We start from the raw sequence: 21,715 nt of genomic DNA on the forward strand, positions 1-21,715 counted from the left end.
TTAGAGGTGTTAAAAGATGGAAACTGGGGCTCTGTCTGTTATTATTCTCATTCTTATTATTATTATGACGTTGCTAGTGTTGCGCGTATAGCGTGTCAGCAACTTGGATACACCGGTTATCTTGATTATTACACTGTCACATCCACCAGAATGACCGTCTTAGATTATTTTGAATGCAATGAAGACACTCATACAAATATCTTAGACTGTGCTTTCAACATTCAACTGTATGTTTGTCCGTCATATCGTAAGCTTTATTTAGTATGTAATCCTGGAAAGTGGAGTGGTATCAAGTACACGCTTTCTAGTAAGCAGAGTTCGCTGGAATTTGCTTACATTAGTCAAACTGGTGGTAATCTTGAGAAAATGAATGTGTATTCCAGTGCTGCTATTAAAGTTGACTTTAATCATCATCATTTTGCTAATCTTAACCTTCATAATGTCCACAGAGGCTTTACACTCTACATAGATAACCCATTCATCGATAAAGATCCAACTACCAATACTGATATCATCTGTGCTGCTCCCGGATACGGTATTACAGTTTATTCCCTTTCCTATCACTACTATCAGGGATCTATTAACTGCAGTGGAGGTATTTACCTGTCGACACTGCCGTCGGATGATTTCAATGCTATCAAGCATTACACCGATCAACAAAATGTTCTTAGTTTTGCGGAAGCTGACCAATCGGTATTCGTTGAAGACATTCTCTATCTGGATGTAATATATTCAGGTTACTACCTTTACGTCACACATTCCCATAACTTTACCGTGCAGGATGGTCATACAATTGCAATTTTTGTCTACAATGATTACTTTTCATATAATGGTTATTTGTCTTTCACCGATCCTTCAAGCGGAAAGACACTACTCTCGTTGGATTCTTCATCATCTAGGCGGCAACAACAATGGATTCAAACGACCTCAAATGAACTCACTGTTACCTTTTCGTCAAATTACTATTATTATTACACTTCTAATAAAGTTGGAATCGTTATTCTGTCTTTAAAAGGTACGTAATTTCACATTTAGCACATTTAATTTTAAATTAATTTTCAGTTTAAATGATAAATAGGCCTACCTGTTTCTTCAACTTATGTTTTATGTTCTTGAAAAAAATATATTGCTTGATTGGCAAAAGAGAATCGAGTTTTCACGTGCAGGAATATTTATCTACGATATAATATTATGTGAGTAAAAGTACATATAACATTATTATTTCTGTTTTCATACACAGACCCGGTTAAAAACATAACGAACAGCATTGTGTTGGATTCCATCAAATACGAAAGTAGTGGTTCGTACGCAATAGAAATGCAATCCGGATCAAAATCGACATACTTAAAAGTTTTGAACTGTACACTATTTGATAACACGTATGGATACGACATTGTGTATTTAAATAATGGGGGTCGCGTTCTGTTTGAAGGATGTAACTTGTCTTCGATTAATAACTATCGTCCTGATGGCGTTAGAATTCGTGGTACATTTGAAGGAATCACATTTTCTAACTGTGAATTTAAAAATATTTACAGAGGTATTGACCTTTACAATAGCAATATACTACCACTTAAAATCATGGATTGTTCATTTTTAACGGTCAGTTATGCCATATACATTTATGGAAGCCAACATTCATCGAACATCGAAGTGTATAAATCAAGATTCGAAGATTTTTATAATGGATTGAGAACCACATCCTTTGATAATATTTTCATCGATGAATGTGACTTTCAAGATGGAACTTATGGTGTGTACGTTGATACATCGTTTGGTTATCAAAGTAATAATCACTCGATAATCTTGCAAAATATTAATTTCCAATCGGTACACCGATCAGTTTATGCGGACATTGATATTGATGCATATCAACCGTCCGAATGGGTTTATCTAAGTTTAAAGAAATGTATTGTTGAAGATAGCGATCGCTTTCTGGAAACATATATATTTACGGAGACAATGAATATTGAAATGGATATAAAAAACAATATGATAATGCACGGTAGAGATGTTATCTCAATAACGATAAATAACCAAATTGACAATAGCTACATTGTTAACATTGCGAATAATACAATTATGAACAACACTGCTGATAACGCTATTGTTTCAATTGGACAACACTACCCTGCATTCATGTCATCTTCAACAGGCTTACAATTTAATTTCAGGGACAACATTTTACAACATAATTTAGCAAACCACATTATAAATGATCTTACATGTGCCTTGGAACTTGGTGTTCATACAGCATCCTTATCTGGAAATGTGTTTGATAACGTTGGAATCGATGTGGAGATCTGTAGTGCGCATGTCTTTACTGACCCTAATCATTATATTGATGCACGGTTTAACCAATGGGGAAACGTTGAAGAAGATAAAGTACGCCACAGAGTTTTTGACAATGAAGATTGGAATAACCTTGTGTACATTATTACGGATGATGAGAATACTGTAACTGATGAGTTGAGTAAATGTAGTTCGTCTAACATAGGTGGACGAATTAATGGCACATGTCACCTGACATTGCTAAATAGTCCTTATATGATCCAATCTGACATCACAGTTTTACCAAACGCAGAGTTAATAATAGATCCGGGTGTAAAATTGTTTTTTAAAGAAGATAATGGAATTACTATTCTTGGAAGGTTATCAGCAGTAGGTAATCCTAACGAAGAAATAACTTTTGATTTAACAGAAGATTTTGGTTCAGTAGATAGTGATAAGATACGTTTGGTTGAAGGTAATAGTCGAACCGAAGGACGTCTTCAAATATATGTGAATGGTGAATGGAAAAATGTTTTTAACAGATATTTTGGATACAGTGAAGGCCAGGTTGCTTGTCGACAACTTGGTTTTACTTATGAAGGTTATCGTGGCATTGCACGCACTACAAATTCAGAACCTACCTGGCAATATTATTTATATTGCTATGGATATGAGTTAAGTTTATTTCACTGTAGAAGCTACACCTACTACAATTATCATTCCAATGTATGGTTGACCTGTAAGAGCTCACATTGGGGAAATATTCAATTGTACACCGATTCAAACTCTGAACGGTCTACCATTAAACATGTTAACATATTAAATACCGGTCGGCTACATGGTGTGGATGGTGTACCTTCAATATATGCGTTTGGACCTGTAATTCCGCTCACAAAAGACATCTATTTTGAGAATTGTACCGGACAGGCACTTGTCATTGATAGTACGACAGAAATTGAACTAGAGAGAATTACCGTAAAGCACTGTTGGTCAGGTTTTGCATCACGAATTTATTCAGAAGTCAACATTTTGGAGAGCTCGTTTGACCACATTGATTATTCTGGCCTATTAATGACTACGAGAATAGCCAGTTTTTTTCCTTCACAGTCGTTCTTTCATTCCAGATGTGGTGGACATCATCTGGTTAATCCGGGAGACCAGTTAATTCTTTCTGACAGTATATGCGGAGAAAAGGACTGCATCAGTGTTATTGAATGTGTACACAATTGTACAATTATTATGGCTTTTCACCCCGTTAATTATTATTATTCTCGCATTTATATTTATGACGGAACTTCCATTTATTCTAATCAAATTGGATATGTAGACCGATATTCTTCGAACAGCAACAAGATTACGTATATTCCTACTTTGAGCGCGGTAACTATTAAGATAGACTATAATTATTATTATCGGAGATATTATTTCTGTAAAAATACAAATAATTATCAACCACTTGAATTTCACATCTCTGTTTATGAAAAAGGTAAGTCATTTGATTATATAATGTACAGAATATGGAGTTTGTAGTTTCTAGTTATGTGTGTAATAGCAGTATTTTATATATATCGAACTATTTTCAATTTATTAAGCTCAATTAATGGAATAAATTTAGGCCTACATATTTCTGACGACGCATCGTAAGAAATTGCAATACTTTAGGTACTACCAGCAATGAAATTCATACGTGTCAAACGTCAATAGTTTATATATTTCCGCAATGTATAATTTTGTTGCGCACATTTTCAAAAATCAAATTAATTATTATAAGTTCTGAATTGAAATGTATTGAGTGATATGTTTGGCTATTTATTTTGTTGTATCTTAATATTGTAGAACATCTGAAGTCGTCCATAACTGTAGCCGATTCGACTATCAAGAATGTTGTTGGATCTTTTGTTTCAATCGTGGATAATGAAATTGAAGATAAAATTCCTGTTGATGTCAGCATATCAAGATGCTATTTTGAAAAGTGTTCTCGAACAAACCACAGTGTTATCGGCATTGGTCGCAAAGATGGTAACTGTTCAATAACTGAAAACTTTTTCAATGAAAACTACGGTACAGTAAACATTAGTCAAGGAGGAACCGATGCTTCAACAATAATTGTTGCACGGAACTATTTTTTATCAACAAAACAGAGTAACATATTGTATATACAGTCTCCAGCTGACTCAATAAGAATACAGGTGTTTGATAACCACTTTATTCAAAACATACCATCAGCTAACAACGATGTAGTCACCATTCAAGGAGGCAACGCTAGTATTAATAACAACTTATTTTATTATAACCATGGACGACATTTGATATTCATTGGAGGAGAAACTGCCAATGGAAACCGACTCATCTATGGTAACATTATGATTTATAACACTGGCCAACGCTCTGATGAAACATTCACAATATTATTAGATGGTACCAATACTGGCATTAATGGAAATTATATAGTAAATGCTGGAAATGAATTTGAAATAGCTCTTACTTCTCGGGTAACGGAGACGGTTGATGCTACAAATAACTATTGGGGAGTTCGTTCCTTAGAAGAGGTCAGAGGTCGAGTGCGTGATGGAAAGAGTATTATTGGTCACGCAGATATCGAACAGGAACCTTTTCTTACTGAACCATCAGATATCGAATTCTTTAGTTGTAAGTTTAAACATTTTACTACCCTATATTAGCAGAGAAACGAATATTTAGGAAGAAGAGATATTTTGTTTTATTACTATAATTTAATAAAGGTTTATTATTAGCAAATGTAGTGAAGAAAAAATAAAAGGATTAAAAGATAACACAGTTTTGAGATACTACTGTTTATATGAGGGAAGGAAATCTAGAAAGAAAAGATCATGTTAAATGTTAAATCATTAATTAATTAAGTAATCAATAATTGTTTTTAAAGCATCATGTCAGCCAGGCTATACCTTAGAAGGAAGTCAGTGTTTCAGTTACAAACCAGCTGCCGTCGACTACAATACAGCGAAGTCAATTTGCTTTGTATGTATACATTTATTATTACTATTAATTAAAGTAATTAACCAAAGAGAGCACACTTTGTGTATACAAACAGTGTTCTCGTCTTCCACTAGAGACATTTTCCTTTTTACCATTATATCTATACTTTAGTTTACGTTCCCATTCATATTCCCACTTTAAACAAATCAAGTACAGAATATCATTTTGTTATTTCGGAATTTTTTTTTATAAACCTTATGTTCTTGTACTAAATCATAATTTGTATATCTATATTAATTTTTTGTAATAATTCACAGTCGGAAAGAAACGCAGTGTACCGGCTAGTTTGCAATAATTGTATTGGTCCTACCAAGAACTCGGATGTCAACGAATTAAAGAAGTATTTAAGAATGAAAAACGGTGGATATGTTGACACAAGTCGTATTTGGATAGTAGATCAGGATTTATTTAAAAAGGTAACAATACATTGGGCCATAACAGTCTTACGTCATTTCTGTTGCAACGTGGATAGTCGGGAAACGGCCATCATGAAGAAAATATCATTTTGTTATTTGCTCCATGAGTCACTAATTTGAGGTATTCTTATGGAGTTCCCACTTGCCGCCAATTGTTTATTATTATGCTAAGTGTTTCTCTGATAAAAAAATGACGTGAGCTCACATGTTTTGCTTATAGAACAATACACATTGTGTTGATTAATCTATTAGGTAGAAGGTTTATCATTACAATTTATCATATGTTCGACAAATTACCACAATAAAGGTCATCTTTTATTGCCTTCAGCACTACTCACACAGGTTATTCATGGTTGGCTAAAATCATGATCATTTTGTAATGAGTAAATTATTACATTTGTCTAGTGTCGATATTTGGAAGTACATCATATCAGTGGTAAATACAGTACAGGAACAGCTGATTGTGGCCAGCGATACCCAACTGTCTGCGAACGTCAAGCAGGTAAGATAACCCAAGAAAGAGTGATTACTCTTCCATAGAGTAATGTTGTATTACGTAAGTATAATCTGTATATAATAGCAATTATTCAGCAAAATTGTGTTTGTGTTTAAATCTTTCTCTCCTTCTGTAAATTTAGTGAATCGATGTCCTAATCAATGTATGGGTAACGGGCTATGTGGAAGGGGTTATTGTTTCTGTAACACAGGCTGGACAGGTAAAGATTGTTCTCAGTTTACATGTTCAGGTGGTTGCGGAAACTATGGCACTTGTCAGGGACCAAATGTATGCCGATGTAGGAGTGGCTGGCAGGTAAAAGCTTAAGCTTTCTGTTTTTAATATTTGGTAGTCTAGATGATAAATATGATAGTACGTGGAGCATGACGAAAATATAGTAGGGACTACTTTTATACTTCCATACTGTACAATCATGTGTATAATATATTCCAAGCAGCAGACTTACTACAAAATTACTATGACAGTTGTTAGCCTATGATTATGATATAATTTTCTTTTAAAGGGATCAAGATGTACTTCTAGTTACTGTATCAGGTTCAAAGATTGTAAGTCATGTGCAAAGGTTGAAGGATGTGGTTGGTGTGATTCAACTCGTACCTGTCTGCCAGGTACAAGCACAGGGCCCGATGATGCAGTTACCTGCCATGCATGGTTTCACAACTATTGTTTTACCACCGGGACATGCTCCAGCAATATCGAGGTAGACTTTTAATTTTTTGTTTAAAACGTTTAATTCACATTCAGATTGGTATAAAACTATACACATTCTATACAATTTAATTCGTCGAGTTTCAAACATTACTTATACGATGTTGAAAGCCTTATCGAAACGACACAATAAATAAATAGGCTTATTTATAACCGAAGCATATCGTTCATTGTTAACATCACCATTTATACATAATCTCTAAAATCAACTTAGACATTAGATTGTGAACGAACACACTGCAATTTTACAAGATTAAGTACTACAACGGGATCATGCCAGAGTTGTCTGGATTTGAAGCAGTGTTTTACTAATACAGTGAGTATAATTTATATTAGGTTTATGCAATTATTTAAGACGCTTTTTTGGGGGATCACGTTTATTCTAGTTAATGCCTTATAAACTTACTGCAGTAACAGCAGCAGTATAATTTTGACATTATCCCTTATAAGAACTAAAAACGTAAGTGTTCCTTTCAATGTTTTGTTCCTTGTCTAATCTACGAATTCAATGCACACATACTTTTTTTCATAAATTTAGAATACATAATGTGTCTGATATTTGTCTACTTCATCACAGCACATCCATTATAATCTACTGATTTAAACTTACAATGTCTTGTTTCTAACCCTGAATATTTTATATTCGATCTAGCCGGACGGATGTAATGTTTGGATTCCAGATAAATGCCCATCTAATATTGTGAACCCCAACTATGCTGACCCAGAAAGGAAGAATAAAATAGACATTGACGACAGAGTTAAATTAATACACGTTGGTGTGAATTCTACAACTATTTATAATTGTCCCGTAAGAATAGATGGAAATGTTCTGATGATTACTAACAAGAGACTAGATCACATAGATGCGTTTGATGTTCTAGTCTCAAGCCAAGGACAGGGCGTATTTCACACTGTAACATCGGTACAACACTTGTGTAAGTAGTGTTTTCTTTATTTACAATATTATATAACATTATCATTTATTATATTTCTTGTTTTTTATTTTCGATACCTTCATTCTGTGTTGGCAACCGAGTTTTGATAATCCCTTCAACTTTTGAACATTCCTTCTTGATCACTCATTCATTCAGTTCCTTTTTGATAATTACTTTTTGACAAGATATTGACAATCACACTCTTTGTCCTTATGTCCCTATTTATATTTTGTTTTTCTTTGACTGTCGCTCCAGACAATAAACTAGTCTTTGATTGAGTCGTTCTTTGACATTTTTTCTCTTTTTCTACATATTTTCTATTCATTTCCTTCACAATCAATTCTTTTCCTTCTTTTTTAATTCATTTAATGATCCGTTGCAGAAAATGTTAAAATGATGTTTATGGCATTATATTATAGGGAGACACAGTATGATTAAAGCAAGATTAGGGAGATTAGATGAAGTATTTGCATATGCAAATTTCCAAGATTTGTTAGATATCACTCCAATGGTTGATTCAAGTGATACCCCAGATGCTTCATTTTTGGCTGACGTCATCAATGATCGAGTGTCATATCCAAATGAAGACATTGTCATACTCAAAGGTTTTTTTGTGTCATTTCATTTTAAAAAGTATTATCATGAATCGTATTTTATGGAAACTGTAAACATAAAAAAGACACATTGTGCCATCGTTTAATAATTTGTCGTCGCCTAATGTTATTTATTTCTTTTTTTAATTACAGACGTTCCTTTTCATAAATGTCTTGGAAGTAGAAATGTACCTGAAATAAGTAGCCTTCATTCAACAGTTGTCGTTTTGACTCTTGAAGTAGCAAGTTCATACGATATATCTGTTGGGACGATAATAGTTCTAGATTCTATTGGAAACTTCATCGAATCTGTTGTCGACATTGTTGAAGAGCAAAACGCTACTTTTATTGAAACCATGATTGTCGACTGCAGTAATAAATCCACATGGAAAGACATGTTAGTTACTTTATGTTTCTAATAACATTGTTATGTGGTAGTGTAATGATAATAATGATCTGAAAGGATACATTAATGATTTCTTGCAGCTTGGCAACAACTCCTTCTGCCGTTATTTCTGAAAAAGCAACACTTGGATGCAGTGGAGGTGAATATGACCAAGAAGGACTGTTTATAATCGATGGAAAAATAACAAAAGAACAAATAGACAATGACAGCACAGTTACTGGGCGTGAAACAAGTGGTTTAATCGGCAAGGTACAGTTTTTAACAGTCAAGATACCCAATACTGGTCTTTAAAATGTCTTAATCAGATTTACTGTTATTTGCCATTATTGAAATTAATAAATGTTTTGAAATTTGTATTTGTTTTTCTTCCCCATTACCTTAATAGGTTACAGAATATAAAGTTCAAGATAATTTAGTATTTATAGAACTTGTTGTCATACGAGATCATCAGGAGTTTGGTGACGTCATTAACAATGTTACTGCAAATCGTAAATCGCCAATAGACATACGTCTTACTGAACCACAGACATACAAAGTAAGTGCTTTTCGAATGTTTTTATGTTAATAATGTAGCTAGCCTACGTATTATGTGATCGTGAAATACAAAACGGCTGATCTCGGAACGTAATCAATTGCCATCAACAAATTGATATATGTGTATCAATGGTGTTTTTTTAATAAAGGTTATAGGATTATACATCGGTATGTAAATAATATCAATACTTAACTATGTTGCTATTTTTAAATTCAGAATGGAAACATTTCCTATGAAATCAAGCCAGACTTTAAATTCAATCCATCTCTGAGACTAACTTTTCAAAATGATGTAGTAAAATTCAATCAACTTGATGTGATATATGAGGGTATTGTAGAGGCGGGTATTCATATGAAAATCAAGGCGGGAGATCGGTAAGTGTAATTTTACCGAAAATAACAAAATAATCACGATACAATTGGAAACATTGCAAGCATGCAAAGCAAGACTTACAGTACAATTTACTAATAATAACATACAGACATTATTACAACAATGTTTCCTCTGTCGCCCTTTGGAACGGTTTATACCAATCTCTACTGTGCAGAAAGTAGACGGAAAAGGTACAATCTCTTAAAAAAATACTTTTTAAGAAATAAAAACTACTTCTAGTATAATAGTTTAATTTGATTTTATTTATAGATTTGATTACGTTACTGAAAATCAATTTGTTGATAAAGGAAGAATTGGTTCTTATTACGTTGCGTTGGGAAATGTAGCTATTCCTCTATCTGTTGATATCCAGGTCAAGTATTCCGTATCTGTTGACCTGCCTGTAAGCATATTGATTATGACATGATGAAATGATAATTTATATCAATCATAGAGGTTCATTATACTAAGTATCAATCAATCTATTTTAGAAAAAAAAAGGTATCGTTATGCCTATATTGGATTGTTATAGTTTATAATAGTCCAGTACACTTAGACATCATTAGTATTTAATATTTTATTTCAAATTATTGATAAAGAAATACACAAATCATTACCGTATTGTACTATTTGTCTTTAAGGCTTCGTTGGAAACCATTTTTGGTGTTACCTCTAGTGGATATATAAGCGTTGGTTCAGGTCTCAGACCACAGAAGGATAGATTGGTTGTACTGCCTCCAACGGTTTGTATCATTATTTAATCACTTAGATAATCAAGTTAAATTAAATGATAGTTCTATATGTTACATTTCTTTTGTGATATTGAAGGTGTATGAAGTTTAAGTTGTCATGAGTTGGCAAATATTGTTCCTTCCGGGTTCTGTAGAGACCCTATTATTTGCTTTATAATGTAAATAAAACGCACCATTCACTTTGTACTATTTATAGGTAGCTAATGCAAATACAAGTTCAACAAGAGCGGTGTATTCAACACAACTTGAAGAAAAGAACAACACAATATCCGTGAATGCCACATTGATACCAACAATAGTGTTTACATTTCCATCTGAACCTGTGGCACCATTCTGCACTACTAAATCTTCTCTGCCTGATTGGCTGGCAAATTTTGGTAGGAAAATTGTAGCGTCTAAATATAATTGAAATACTTGTATTTAATATCGTTTATTAAATATTTTTTTTGTATACTGAAATGTGTTATACACAGAAGCTTTGTTTTCTATAATTTTACTTGTTTAGTTTAGTATATCGCTCTTTATTTATTTATTAATGCTATAGCAATCAGTTCGCACATTTTATCATGCTAATGTAGTGTATTGAAGTTTCATCTTACATTATTGATCCTTTATTTAGTTGGAGTAAATGAAACGAGATGTAATTCAGAAGAGGAAACATCATCTGCTTTTCAATTTTCTACTACATTCGATATTCAGACAAACTATACAGTTTTGATGTGTGATGATGTTTGTAATAAAGATGATAGTCTACCTTGTGATATACCAAACGCTGACATATTATATGGTGGTCTTACAAACATGAATATGCTCACAACATATAACCAAGTCGACCTAACACAAGTCGCATACAGATCAAAAACGAATGATTTAACGGTTAACACAAGGTAATATTTTCATAACTTACTGATTCTTTACCATCCTCCTGCGTATTAATTATGATTTGTGGCCAGCTGATCCCACTTTCCAACTAATATCACTTCCTAACTGATATCACTTTACAACTATGGACTCGGTTTAAAATGTACTTATTTTCTTTAACAGAGAGTGCAGAGCTCAACCAATACCTAGTGTTACCACAGAGACTACAACTGGCATGCCTAATTTTTGTCCTAACGGCTACACAGTCTCTCAAACCAATGCTGTAATGAAGTGCCCATGTACATGTCTTGATACTACTCTGAGGAATATGTCTCCAGATGGATCATGCCCGGTTTGTTCATTCTACATTTTTTCACCAAACTAAACACTCACTATATATACACGTTTATCAATGTTATACTAAACAATATCTAATAAAATGACGTGTAGTGGTCAATTTCAAGCAACCACTAGTGAAAAAAGAATTTGAACATTTGAGTTACAAATAAAGTTACAGTACCATATCATTTCACCAGAGTACATCTTCTAGATTACATATATAAATGTTGAAAGAATTTGAATTGGTTAGCGTGTTGTAGAACATTCGGAACTTCGGAATACGAACGGTGTATTTGAATATAATATATTTAACATTAAGCTATTTTTTCCGTTAGTGTTCATGTCAATGCGCTGATGGGTCATATGACATCATAGCACCAGATGGAAGCTGTCCTTGTGAATGCAAATGTTCTGACTGTCAAACTTACACTATCGGTTCAAACGGTTGTCCGTGTCCGCTGATGAATGACATCTGTCCGCCATGTTTGATTGGTGAAGTTCAAGTTATCAACAATTGTCTTTGTCAATGTGTACCAGATGACCAATGTGGAATTCCACCAATATGTGTGACTGGACGCCAAGGTGAACACTGTGATAGACCCGACTGTCGACCATGTCAAGGTAACAACATTTAACAAAGGCGATAATCAATTCAATCTAATCAAAACTCTAATTAATCAGTATTGACTAAAATACTATTTCATGATAAGTATTGATACAATGCACATTATTTACTTTGTTCAGGTTGCTCTGGGAACGGTGTCTGTACTTCGGTGCCAAACAGCTGTCAATCGCGATGTCAGTGTAATCGAGCTTGGATCGGAGAATGCTGTGACATTAGAAGACCAGCTAGAACTGGAGGAGATCCTCATCTTGTGACATTAGACGGTAATAACTTTATTTAACAAATTTTTTCCTTTTCTTTTTTATCTTGTTATTTTATCTTCATTTTTTCTTTAAATTGTTTGTTCCTTTTCATTTCTTTTGTCTTTTTTTCCCTTTTTTTCTATTTTTTTAAAATAATGAATGGAATTGTCATTAAATTATTATTTACGAGATTAAATTTTGTTTTATTAAGTAATCACAACAAAGACCATGTACAATTTGAGTTCATATTGTGTTCTCCCAGAATATAATAAATAAGTTATTAAAATAGATTTTTTAAATTGAAGCAAACATCGAGATATTAAGTCTTTCTTAAGTACACTCCATATAACTATCTATTCCTTGTAGGTGTGGAGTACGATTACTATGGAAATGGCGAGTTCTGGTTATGCAGAAGCATTGGTAATGATTTTGGTATACAAGCAAGATTTTATGAAAGCCACAGATCTTCATTAACGGGAGGAATTTCCATGAAATTGAAAGAAGATGTTTTGACAATTACCACTCCAATGATAGCGGATTATGAAACATTGCCAATTCTAAGGTAGGTACACATGAAATTATAATATTGTACAAACCTAAAGAATATGAGAAAAAAACATTTTCCAATTTTAAGCCTTTAAACAAAGTGTTTAACTTTGATTTTTCAAACATTTCTAGACTAAATGGTGAATTACTGGATATAAGCACTGAGCAGAAAATCCAACTGGCAAATTCAACAGTACTATTAGATGTTCAGCTGAGAAACAGCAGTAACTCGTCAAGTCCCATAATGATTTTGGCATTCGAATACCAATCAGGTGATTTTTTTGTATTTGTTTAAATTATTGATTTTCTATTTTTGTTGTTGCCAAAAACATGTTAACCTCTATTTCTAAAGTGGAATATTGCAGTGTTTATTGGACAGAAAACATATCCAGAAACGACTTTCATACTTTTGAAACGAATAAATTATTTACATTAAAAAAACCCCACACTTTTACTGATTTAAAAATAGTCTTATTTTTATTTATCAATACGGCTTTAAAGTTTTAACATTGTCAATCTTTATTGACATTGCCTTATTAATTATCTAGTGTTTTGTTGTCTAACTATCAGTTATTTATTTTTAAGGTGTGTCAGTAGGTATCGAAGTACAGTTTAGTGAGTCGATCGAGAGACTATACTTCAACTTATTAGTCACACCTACACTCAGCTTTATTGGTAAAACAGAAAGCCTCTGTGGTCTTATGGATGATGACACGGACAACGATTTTATTGGTTCGGATGGCGCCCTCTACCATCTCAATAATGTCACTGAATTTGTTGAAACATGTAAGACAGATTACATATTATTGATTCATTGAATATTAAATAATTGACTCCCACATTTGGAGAAAACTGCAGCAATATAAAAACAACAAAAGCCGTAACTTCAGAAAAACATAAACATTTTTGTGAGAATAGTATTTTTTCAGTTTCATAGTCAACATTTCTTCTTTTTCCGAAACTAGGGAAAATTTCAAGCTCTAATTCTAATGGTGGACTGCATGGTTCTTGGTCGTGGAATTCGTCCAATTTTCATTCATTAGATGAGTTGGATAGTTCTTACACGAGGATATATGAACCGATCTACAGTTCAGATGACTTAGATCAAGATATTGTGGAGGTAATAAAGATTAATAGATTAAATTATTTAGTAATAATTGTATGCATATCATTTTCTTTTAAATATTGATAACATGTTATTTCCTCAAAAACCTGTGGATGTGAGAGCAATGCTATTTTTTTAATGTGGAGTTTCTATAATTCGACAGGTTATTAGATTTTTAACTTTCAATCTAGTAATCTTTTTCTTTCTTTTCTTTTATTCAATTTTTCACACTTCAAAAATAATACAAGTTATGTGAAACATTAAGGTAATCAAACTAATTTAAACAAAATATATAGATATACTTGTACAACAAAGAAATGTGAAAGGAGGTCAAATAAGTATAATACTTTAAGCTTGACCCCCTAACAAGACTGCAGGTTACGGTACATGACAAAAAAACAGCACATGAGGTAATGATATTTGCTGTACAAAATGCCTAGTAAAAATTAGAAAATAACAATATCAGTAATAGTTGTGATTAAATATAATATATAAAAAATAGAATAACAATAAATTAACATTATTAAAAATAATCATAACACCTTATTCATCATATGCCTGGATTAGAGATTGCTTATATGTAATTTTAAAACTAAAAGGTGAAGGTTTCTTTATCAGTGAATGTGAAAGACTTTCCCACAGTTTAAGTCCAGTATAAAGTATTGAATGACGTCTAATGTGCGAGTCGCAGTTTTTAACAGTGTATACATTAGTATTGGAAAAACGGGTAAAATGTGTATGAGTATCAGAAGGTTTAGTAAAGAGTGAACATATGTGGGTCGGAAGTAGATTATTTGTAAGTCGGTACATGAATAGTGCAGTTTGAAGTTTATTGACATCAACACTTTAATTCGATATATGAGATTTATTTTTTCAATATGCATAGTGTTTAGTCGTTTAATTTGCTCATCACGGATACATTCAAAACATTGTTACTTTTTTACTTAATAAACAGATGGCAACGACTGCATGCCTTAAAACACTACAAAATACAATAGAAAATGCTGTTCTTTTTCAATCTTGTGTCTACGACGTCGCTGTAACAAATGATATGTCATTCTCAAATCAACAGTCACTGCAAATAGGTAAGTGACTACTAGCGTCATTTTCTCATGAAGTTTATGAAACGCCAAACGGAATTCATTTTTATCGAATTTTATTTATACAAAGTAAAATGTACACGACTATTAAAGTATTGTGCAATATTTGTGCATTTCAGGATGTCCACAGCAGTGTTCAGGTCGTGGAGTATGCATCGATAGTGTATGCCAATGTCTACCGGGATGGTCTGGAAATAGTTGTAACAATGGTAAACTTCTCTGCACTTGGATTTTATCAATTTAATTGTTTTTAAACCCGAATTTAATAATCCATGTTAACAATTATGCAATAATAATAATTGAATTTAATTTCTTTAGGTACCTGCACCTCGAATTGTGTTAATGGAGATTGCATATCTGGGTTTTGTCGATGTAACGTTGGCTGGGAAGGCGATACATGTGAAGACAAAGGTACATATTATTATATATTATTTTAGGAACACAATATTAACTTTATGTTAAAGGTATTGTTAATTATTAAAGTTTTAACTTGTATATTTATATATATACTAATTGCAGGGTAAAATGCCAGTAATATTTTATTTAGTTCAATGAACTTGATGTTATTATATGCTTGTGTTTTAAGTAGTAATTAGACATTGAGTATTAAACATATATTTTTAGCCACTTGCTATAGTGTAAATAACTGTACAGACGAGCAACACGGTGAATGCCTTTCAACGGATGTATGTTTATGCAAGAAAGGGTTTACAGGTAACGATGGTATTCTGTAATTTCTAGACATAAATTCTATTTGTTGAGAGTATTGAACTCTTTTTACGCTAGTCAAGCAACCACTTCTCTGCGCATGTGCAAATGAATAGAATTAGCCATTCAATCTGAGACAACCTTTTCACACTTATTAGAAATAATGTAGGATAACGAGTGTATGATTGTACCTATCCAAAGGCAAATTACTAAAAATATGACAATGTATCAGTTGGTGGATCTCAATGGAGATACAAAATAAAATAAGCAAAAAGCTAAATCAAAACGATAAAGTAAAACAGCCAGAAAAATGAGCAGAGCTTTCGGGCAACACTAGCCCTTGCTCAGTTGACACTTGGACAAAGTAGATATAAAGCAGACAAGTACTTAACTTAACTTAATATATATAATATTAATAACTGTGATTTCAGGTGATGATTGTAGTATCGTTCCAACGTGTCATGCAGTTTCTGATTGCTCAAGTAACGGAATCTGTGTTAACTTTGATGTATGTGAATGTCAGGAACAATGGAAATCTTCAGCTTGTGACGTGTTATCTTGTCACAACCTTGACGGATGCTCAGGTAAAATCTGAAGTGAATTAACAATTTAGTCTAGAACAGTTGATGTGAAAGAATATTTGTTATGGACTTGAAAATATTCCCTCCATTCAACTCATAAGCATTCATTATTTTGGATATCTTTATTTTATGAAGCAAATGTATATAATATGAAATTCAGTTATCATAAATAGCGTAAATTGTTCAGATAGACAGTATAATTTTCAATAGTATACAGTATACGAAATTAACAACATTTGAAATGTAAAAATGTTAAGAACATAAAAAAAATAGTAAAAAACAAAACCAATATTGTCCAAGAAAATATTGTTTCTTTTTTGATTAACATAACATAAGAAACTGCTAATTGCCTTTATTTATGACAGGTAATGGCATATGCGTCAGTATCGACGTTTGTATGTGTAATAGTGGATGGACTGGCGAATCTTGTGCTTTGCCCGATTGTTCTGAAATGAACTATTGTAGTGATCAGGGAGAATGTACAGGACCGAACCAATGTAGTTGTTATGTGGGGTACCAAGGAGATAACTGCACTGAATCAATTGACTGCATTGAATTGAATAATTGCAATGGGAGTGGAGTTTGTATTGAAGACGCCTCTTTGGATAATGGAACATTTTCTTGCGAGTAAGTTCAGCAACTGTAGTTTGTAGAAACTAAGGGAAAGGTACGAGTGCATGATGGGTGGTGGAAGTGGTTGGGTTTCTCAATGCTGTTGGCTAAACTGTGTACTCTCCTCTTTCTCCAATCAAATATCTGGAAACACCCCACGTTTATATTTGGCGTATTTAGATCTTTAGAACACTTCGGCCACAATCTACTGTATATTGGTCCTCTCAAGATAATAAGTTATTTATAGCGTATGATGATGATCACAGTGTCTTACTTATACTACAGCTCTTTCACATAAACAGATGTAGTCCCTTTGAAAACAGACAAGAGGTTTTTTTTTATAGCTATATTAATGTATTGGTCTTTTTTCTAGGTGTTTTAGTGGATATTCAGGTGTGAATTGCTCTGTGTTTTCATGTGAACAGTTAAATAATTGTTATGACCATGGGACATGTATTGAATCCAACGTTTGTCAGTGTGATGTTGGTTATACTGGACAGAATTGCTCACTTCCTTCTTGTGAAAATCTTGCGTTTTGTACTGGTAAGTGCCGTCTAAAAACAATTTTATTATACATTTTTGATGAGATAAAAACATATAACAACCTAATTTCTTTTTTCCATTCATCTTTCCATTTCACTTTATTTATTGAAGGTAATGGAGCATGTGTATCATATGACAAATGTGAGTGCTACGCTTCCTGGTCAGGGGATAAATGTGACATTGCATTTTGTAGTGATGACTGCAATGGACGTGGAGATTGCGTTGATGAAGAAACATGTCAATGTTATATAGGTTATGAAGGTGATAGATGCGAACTTGTTCAACAAGAAAATCTAAACCAACCTGTATTTGATAACGATGCATTGAATGTCACATTTTACGAAAATCTACCGATTGGAACCTTTTTGATCACTGTAAAAGCACGGGATAACGACACTGGTCAGAATGGGATGGTATCATATCGATTACTACAGTCAGAATATTCAAACCTTTTTCTAATCGATCAACAAAATGGAAATTTGATTACTGCTTGGGTATTTGATTTTGAAACACCATACTCGGATATCTCGCTTACAGTAATTGCTGAAGATAATGGTTTCCCACCGATGAGTGCATATGCTATGGTTAACCTAACGCTACTGGATCAAAATGATAACTGTCCAGTATTCTTAGGAGATTATCCAGATATAACTATTCATCTTAATACCACCAATGCAACAGTCATTAGTAATATTTCAGTTGTAGATGAAGATAGTGATGAAAATGGCAATGTTAAATTATCAATGAAGGTCGAAGGTGATATGTCAGGTTCAATATTCGAGTTATTAGACACTGGTGAAATATTGGTAGCTGGTGATCTTCAGTCAGGACGGTACGTAATCAAATTAGTTGCATCAGACAATGCCCTTCAGCCGTGTAAAACAAATCAAGAATTTTCTGTTTACGTTCCATTTGTTCAAAATTACGATTTAACAACGCCGGGCTTAACAACTGAACAACGTGAAATTACAACTCTTCGAGAAACCACAACTAAAGATGTTACCACAGCTCCAGACATAACAACTGAACAGCGTAAAACAACTCCTTTAGAAACTACAGTTAAAGATGTTACCACAGCTTCAGACATAACAACTGAACAACGTGAAATTACAACTCCAGGAACTACAGTTAAAGATGTTATTACAACTCCAGACTTGACAACTGAACAGCGTAAAACAACTCCTCGAGAAACTACAGTTGTTACCACAACTCCCGACATAACAACTGAACAACGTGTAATTACAACTCAAGGAACTACAGTTAAAGATGTTACAACTCCAGACATAACAACTGAACAACGCGTAGTTACAACTCAAGGAACTACAGTTAAAGATGTTACCACAAGTCAAGGAACTACAGTTAAAGATATTACCACCCCGCACTTAACAACAGCTGATACTACTTCTCCAAATCAAGTGACAACTGTTCAACAAGGATCTACCCCCAAAGAAGTCACTACAACCATTATCGACAAAACTGATACTACATCACCAAATCCAACAACTGAAGCCGATAACGTAGTTACAACTCCACAAGTTTTGACATCAGAAGACAGTCGTACTACTGCTCAAGATCTGAGAACCGAAAAAGAAGGTAAATTATTGAATATATTACTAATTAAGTTTGATAAACCAATAGTTTATTCACTCAAATATATATATCTAACACCATTTAGAATATTATTAAAAACGTTGATTGTTGTTGTTAAAATGTGCAGTAGATCCTGTGATTTTGTGTGTTTGTTTTACAGGAGATTGTACAACAGATGCAGAATGCAATAATGGCGCAAGTTGCTATATTGGTGTATGCGCTTGTCTTTGTCCGTATAGTGGCACAACGTGTAATGAAGGTATTTACCATTAGTTCGTCATAATCACAAACATAAATTATAATTTTTTATCAACGATTATGAAACAAATCATCTTCCTTATTATGATTATCATCTATAGATTAGGTAATATATTATATTATTACAATGTCATCAATAATCAGTAGCAGCAACATTACAGATTATCAATATCTTTATACTACTACAAGTAAATACCTATTATTAATACATTATGTACTTTTAGTTGGACAGTGTTTTGAGACATCTATCATGGTTACTAATCTTCAGTCCGTATTTGGTGATAATGAGGCCGAGTTTTCACCTGAATTAGACGATCCTTCAACTCAGTTGTTTCAAGATGTATACAAAGTGGCTAAAGATACTGTAAGCATTTCTCACAACCACATATAATATGCTCTTCCACGAGGTATTAAGTACCATTACTACTGTGACATTTAAAAAGACAGTCCTATGTTGCATTGACATACATGCGACATTCATTTTTTCAAATAAGCTTTCCCAATGAGTTATATATGATACTGCTAATATTATGAACCTTTGGACACTACAAATTTCTCAATTACCACTCTTTTTAGAGTTTGGTTTAAAATAAAATAAAAAGGTTACTTATATATACGATTGGTATTATGCGAAGATTGATGTTGATGTATGTTCTGATGAATCATATCCAAATACCTTTAATTAAAAATACCTCTCACTAAATGATTTATATCGTGTCTTCTTTTTTCTTAAGATGGCAACTATTGCTGCAAATTCTGATATTGTGAAAGAGATCAAAATCGTGAGATTTAGACAAGGAAGTCTACTTATGGACATGAGCATAGTAGCTGTAACTGGACAATCTGAACAACAGATTAAGGAGGAGTTCACACGGGCGCTGATGGCTACAGATAGTAAAGATATTACTTTTGATTTAGACACCATACAGGTTAAAGAGAGTAAGTGTAAAGAAACAGATTTAGATTAGTTTGGAAATATCACTTTTAATTGCTGCTAATAATAGTATGGAAATGAGTGTGTAGGCTTATGTGTGAGAGATACTTACTAATTGTTTATTTATTACAGTAAATGAAGAATCCGATGTATGGATTATTGTCTTTATTTTGGCATCCATCGCATTCTTGGGTATCTTCGTAATATGCATAGCTGTTTGTACTATGCTTATTTTGAAAACACAAGCAAAGAAAAGACATTTGAGAGATATGGCCGTATCAAGACAAGGTTTCATCTACAGAGATGAACGAATGAATTGGGGACAAGGTGGAAAAAGATATAAATAAGTTAATAAGTAATATACATGGCAACCTCTTAAAAAAAATACCTGTCGCGAGCAGAAACAGTTTTATAAGAATTGATCGAACATAACTTTTTAAAACTTACTCAGAATTATTAAACCATCTAGTGCATTTAGTTATTGTATTTATGTGGAGAAATAATGATGGTTAAGGGTTTTTTTAAAAAATAATACAACATAATATATACTTGGAATTCAATCCAGAACTTATTTGACTATTATACATTGACCACGGTGAAGGATCGACTGTGACGCTTATTCGTCTGCGACGCTTATTCGTCTGCGGCGCTTATTCGACTGCGGTGTTGCTTTTATAAACTTGTTTAAGTGCACATGGGTGAATTTATACTACTACAATAAAATATAACTACTACAATAGCAATATCCTAACTTCTTTATTTCCAAATCTTAATATTATACTAGAATTTATATTGACTTGTCACTAATGTCAAATCAGACTATTATTAAAATGTAGGTTGTGTTTATTACTACACAGTTTTGTGATTATTGTGAGCAATTATATATGCCGTGAACGTATAGGCTACCGTACAGTTTATTATTGTCAATTCTTTCAACATGAATTATAGATATGCAAGCCTATGTAGGATAAGTTTGCTATTTTATTTGTGGATAAACAGCTTTGAAACATGTATATGTGACATAGTGTGTACAGAGCACTTGTCAACAATTTGCAAAAATATTGAATTTGTAAAATGATAGGCCTAATACAGCTTTTGAAAATGTCCCTGTAGGCCTAGAGGGATTTTTTTTACTAATTTTGGTTTTTGAA

General features: G+C 33.0%; 1 protein-coding gene across 1 annotated transcript; it reads left to right on the plus strand.

Moving 5' to 3' along the window:
• Positions 1-3,293: 3,293 nt before the first annotated feature.
• On the plus strand, positions 3,294-21,474 carry LOC144838520 (uncharacterized). The gene is made up of 37 exons (XM_078693917.1): positions 3,294-3,757; positions 4,108-4,920; positions 5,174-5,268; positions 5,544-5,702; positions 6,108-6,204; positions 6,341-6,513; positions 6,722-6,919; positions 7,142-7,243; positions 7,580-7,862; positions 8,282-8,467; positions 8,609-8,852; positions 8,942-9,110; positions 9,247-9,396; positions 9,613-9,770; positions 10,039-10,171; positions 10,410-10,511; positions 10,717-10,897; positions 11,140-11,407; positions 11,565-11,733; positions 12,056-12,341; positions 12,465-12,608; positions 12,954-13,149; positions 13,266-13,405; positions 13,719-13,919; positions 14,099-14,253; positions 15,194-15,323; positions 15,458-15,547; positions 15,657-15,749; positions 15,963-16,052; positions 16,478-16,630; positions 16,993-17,254; positions 17,613-17,782; positions 17,894-19,375; positions 19,533-19,631; positions 19,855-19,994; positions 20,365-20,569; positions 20,697-21,474. Exons 1-37 carry the CDS (start codon positions 3,343-3,345, stop codon positions 20,909-20,911), a joined length of 8,346 nt encoding a protein of 2,781 aa, XP_078550043.1. The 5' UTR covers positions 3,294-3,342; the 3' UTR covers positions 20,912-21,474.
• Positions 21,475-21,715: the final 241 nt, after the last annotated feature.

This window comes from Antedon bifida, chromosome 3, assembly GCF_963402885.1.
Source record: "Antedon bifida chromosome 3, ecAntBifi1.1, whole genome shotgun sequence".
NCBI lineage: Eukaryota > Metazoa > Echinodermata > Crinoidea > Comatulida > Antedonidae > Antedon > Antedon bifida.

Coding starts and splice junctions, on each gene's coding strand:
- LOC144838520 (XM_078693917.1), top strand. CDS start 3,343: ATGACTACGAGAATAGCCAGTTTTTTTCCTTCACAGTCGTTCTTTCAT. Junction 6,205..6,340: donor TGTCTGCGAACGTCAAGCAG/GTAAGATAACCC, acceptor CTGTAAATTTAG/TGAATCGATGTCCTAATCAA. Junction 15,548..15,656: donor TGGAAATAGTTGTAACAATG/GTAAACTTCTCT, acceptor TAATTTCTTTAG/GTACCTGCACCTCGAATTGT.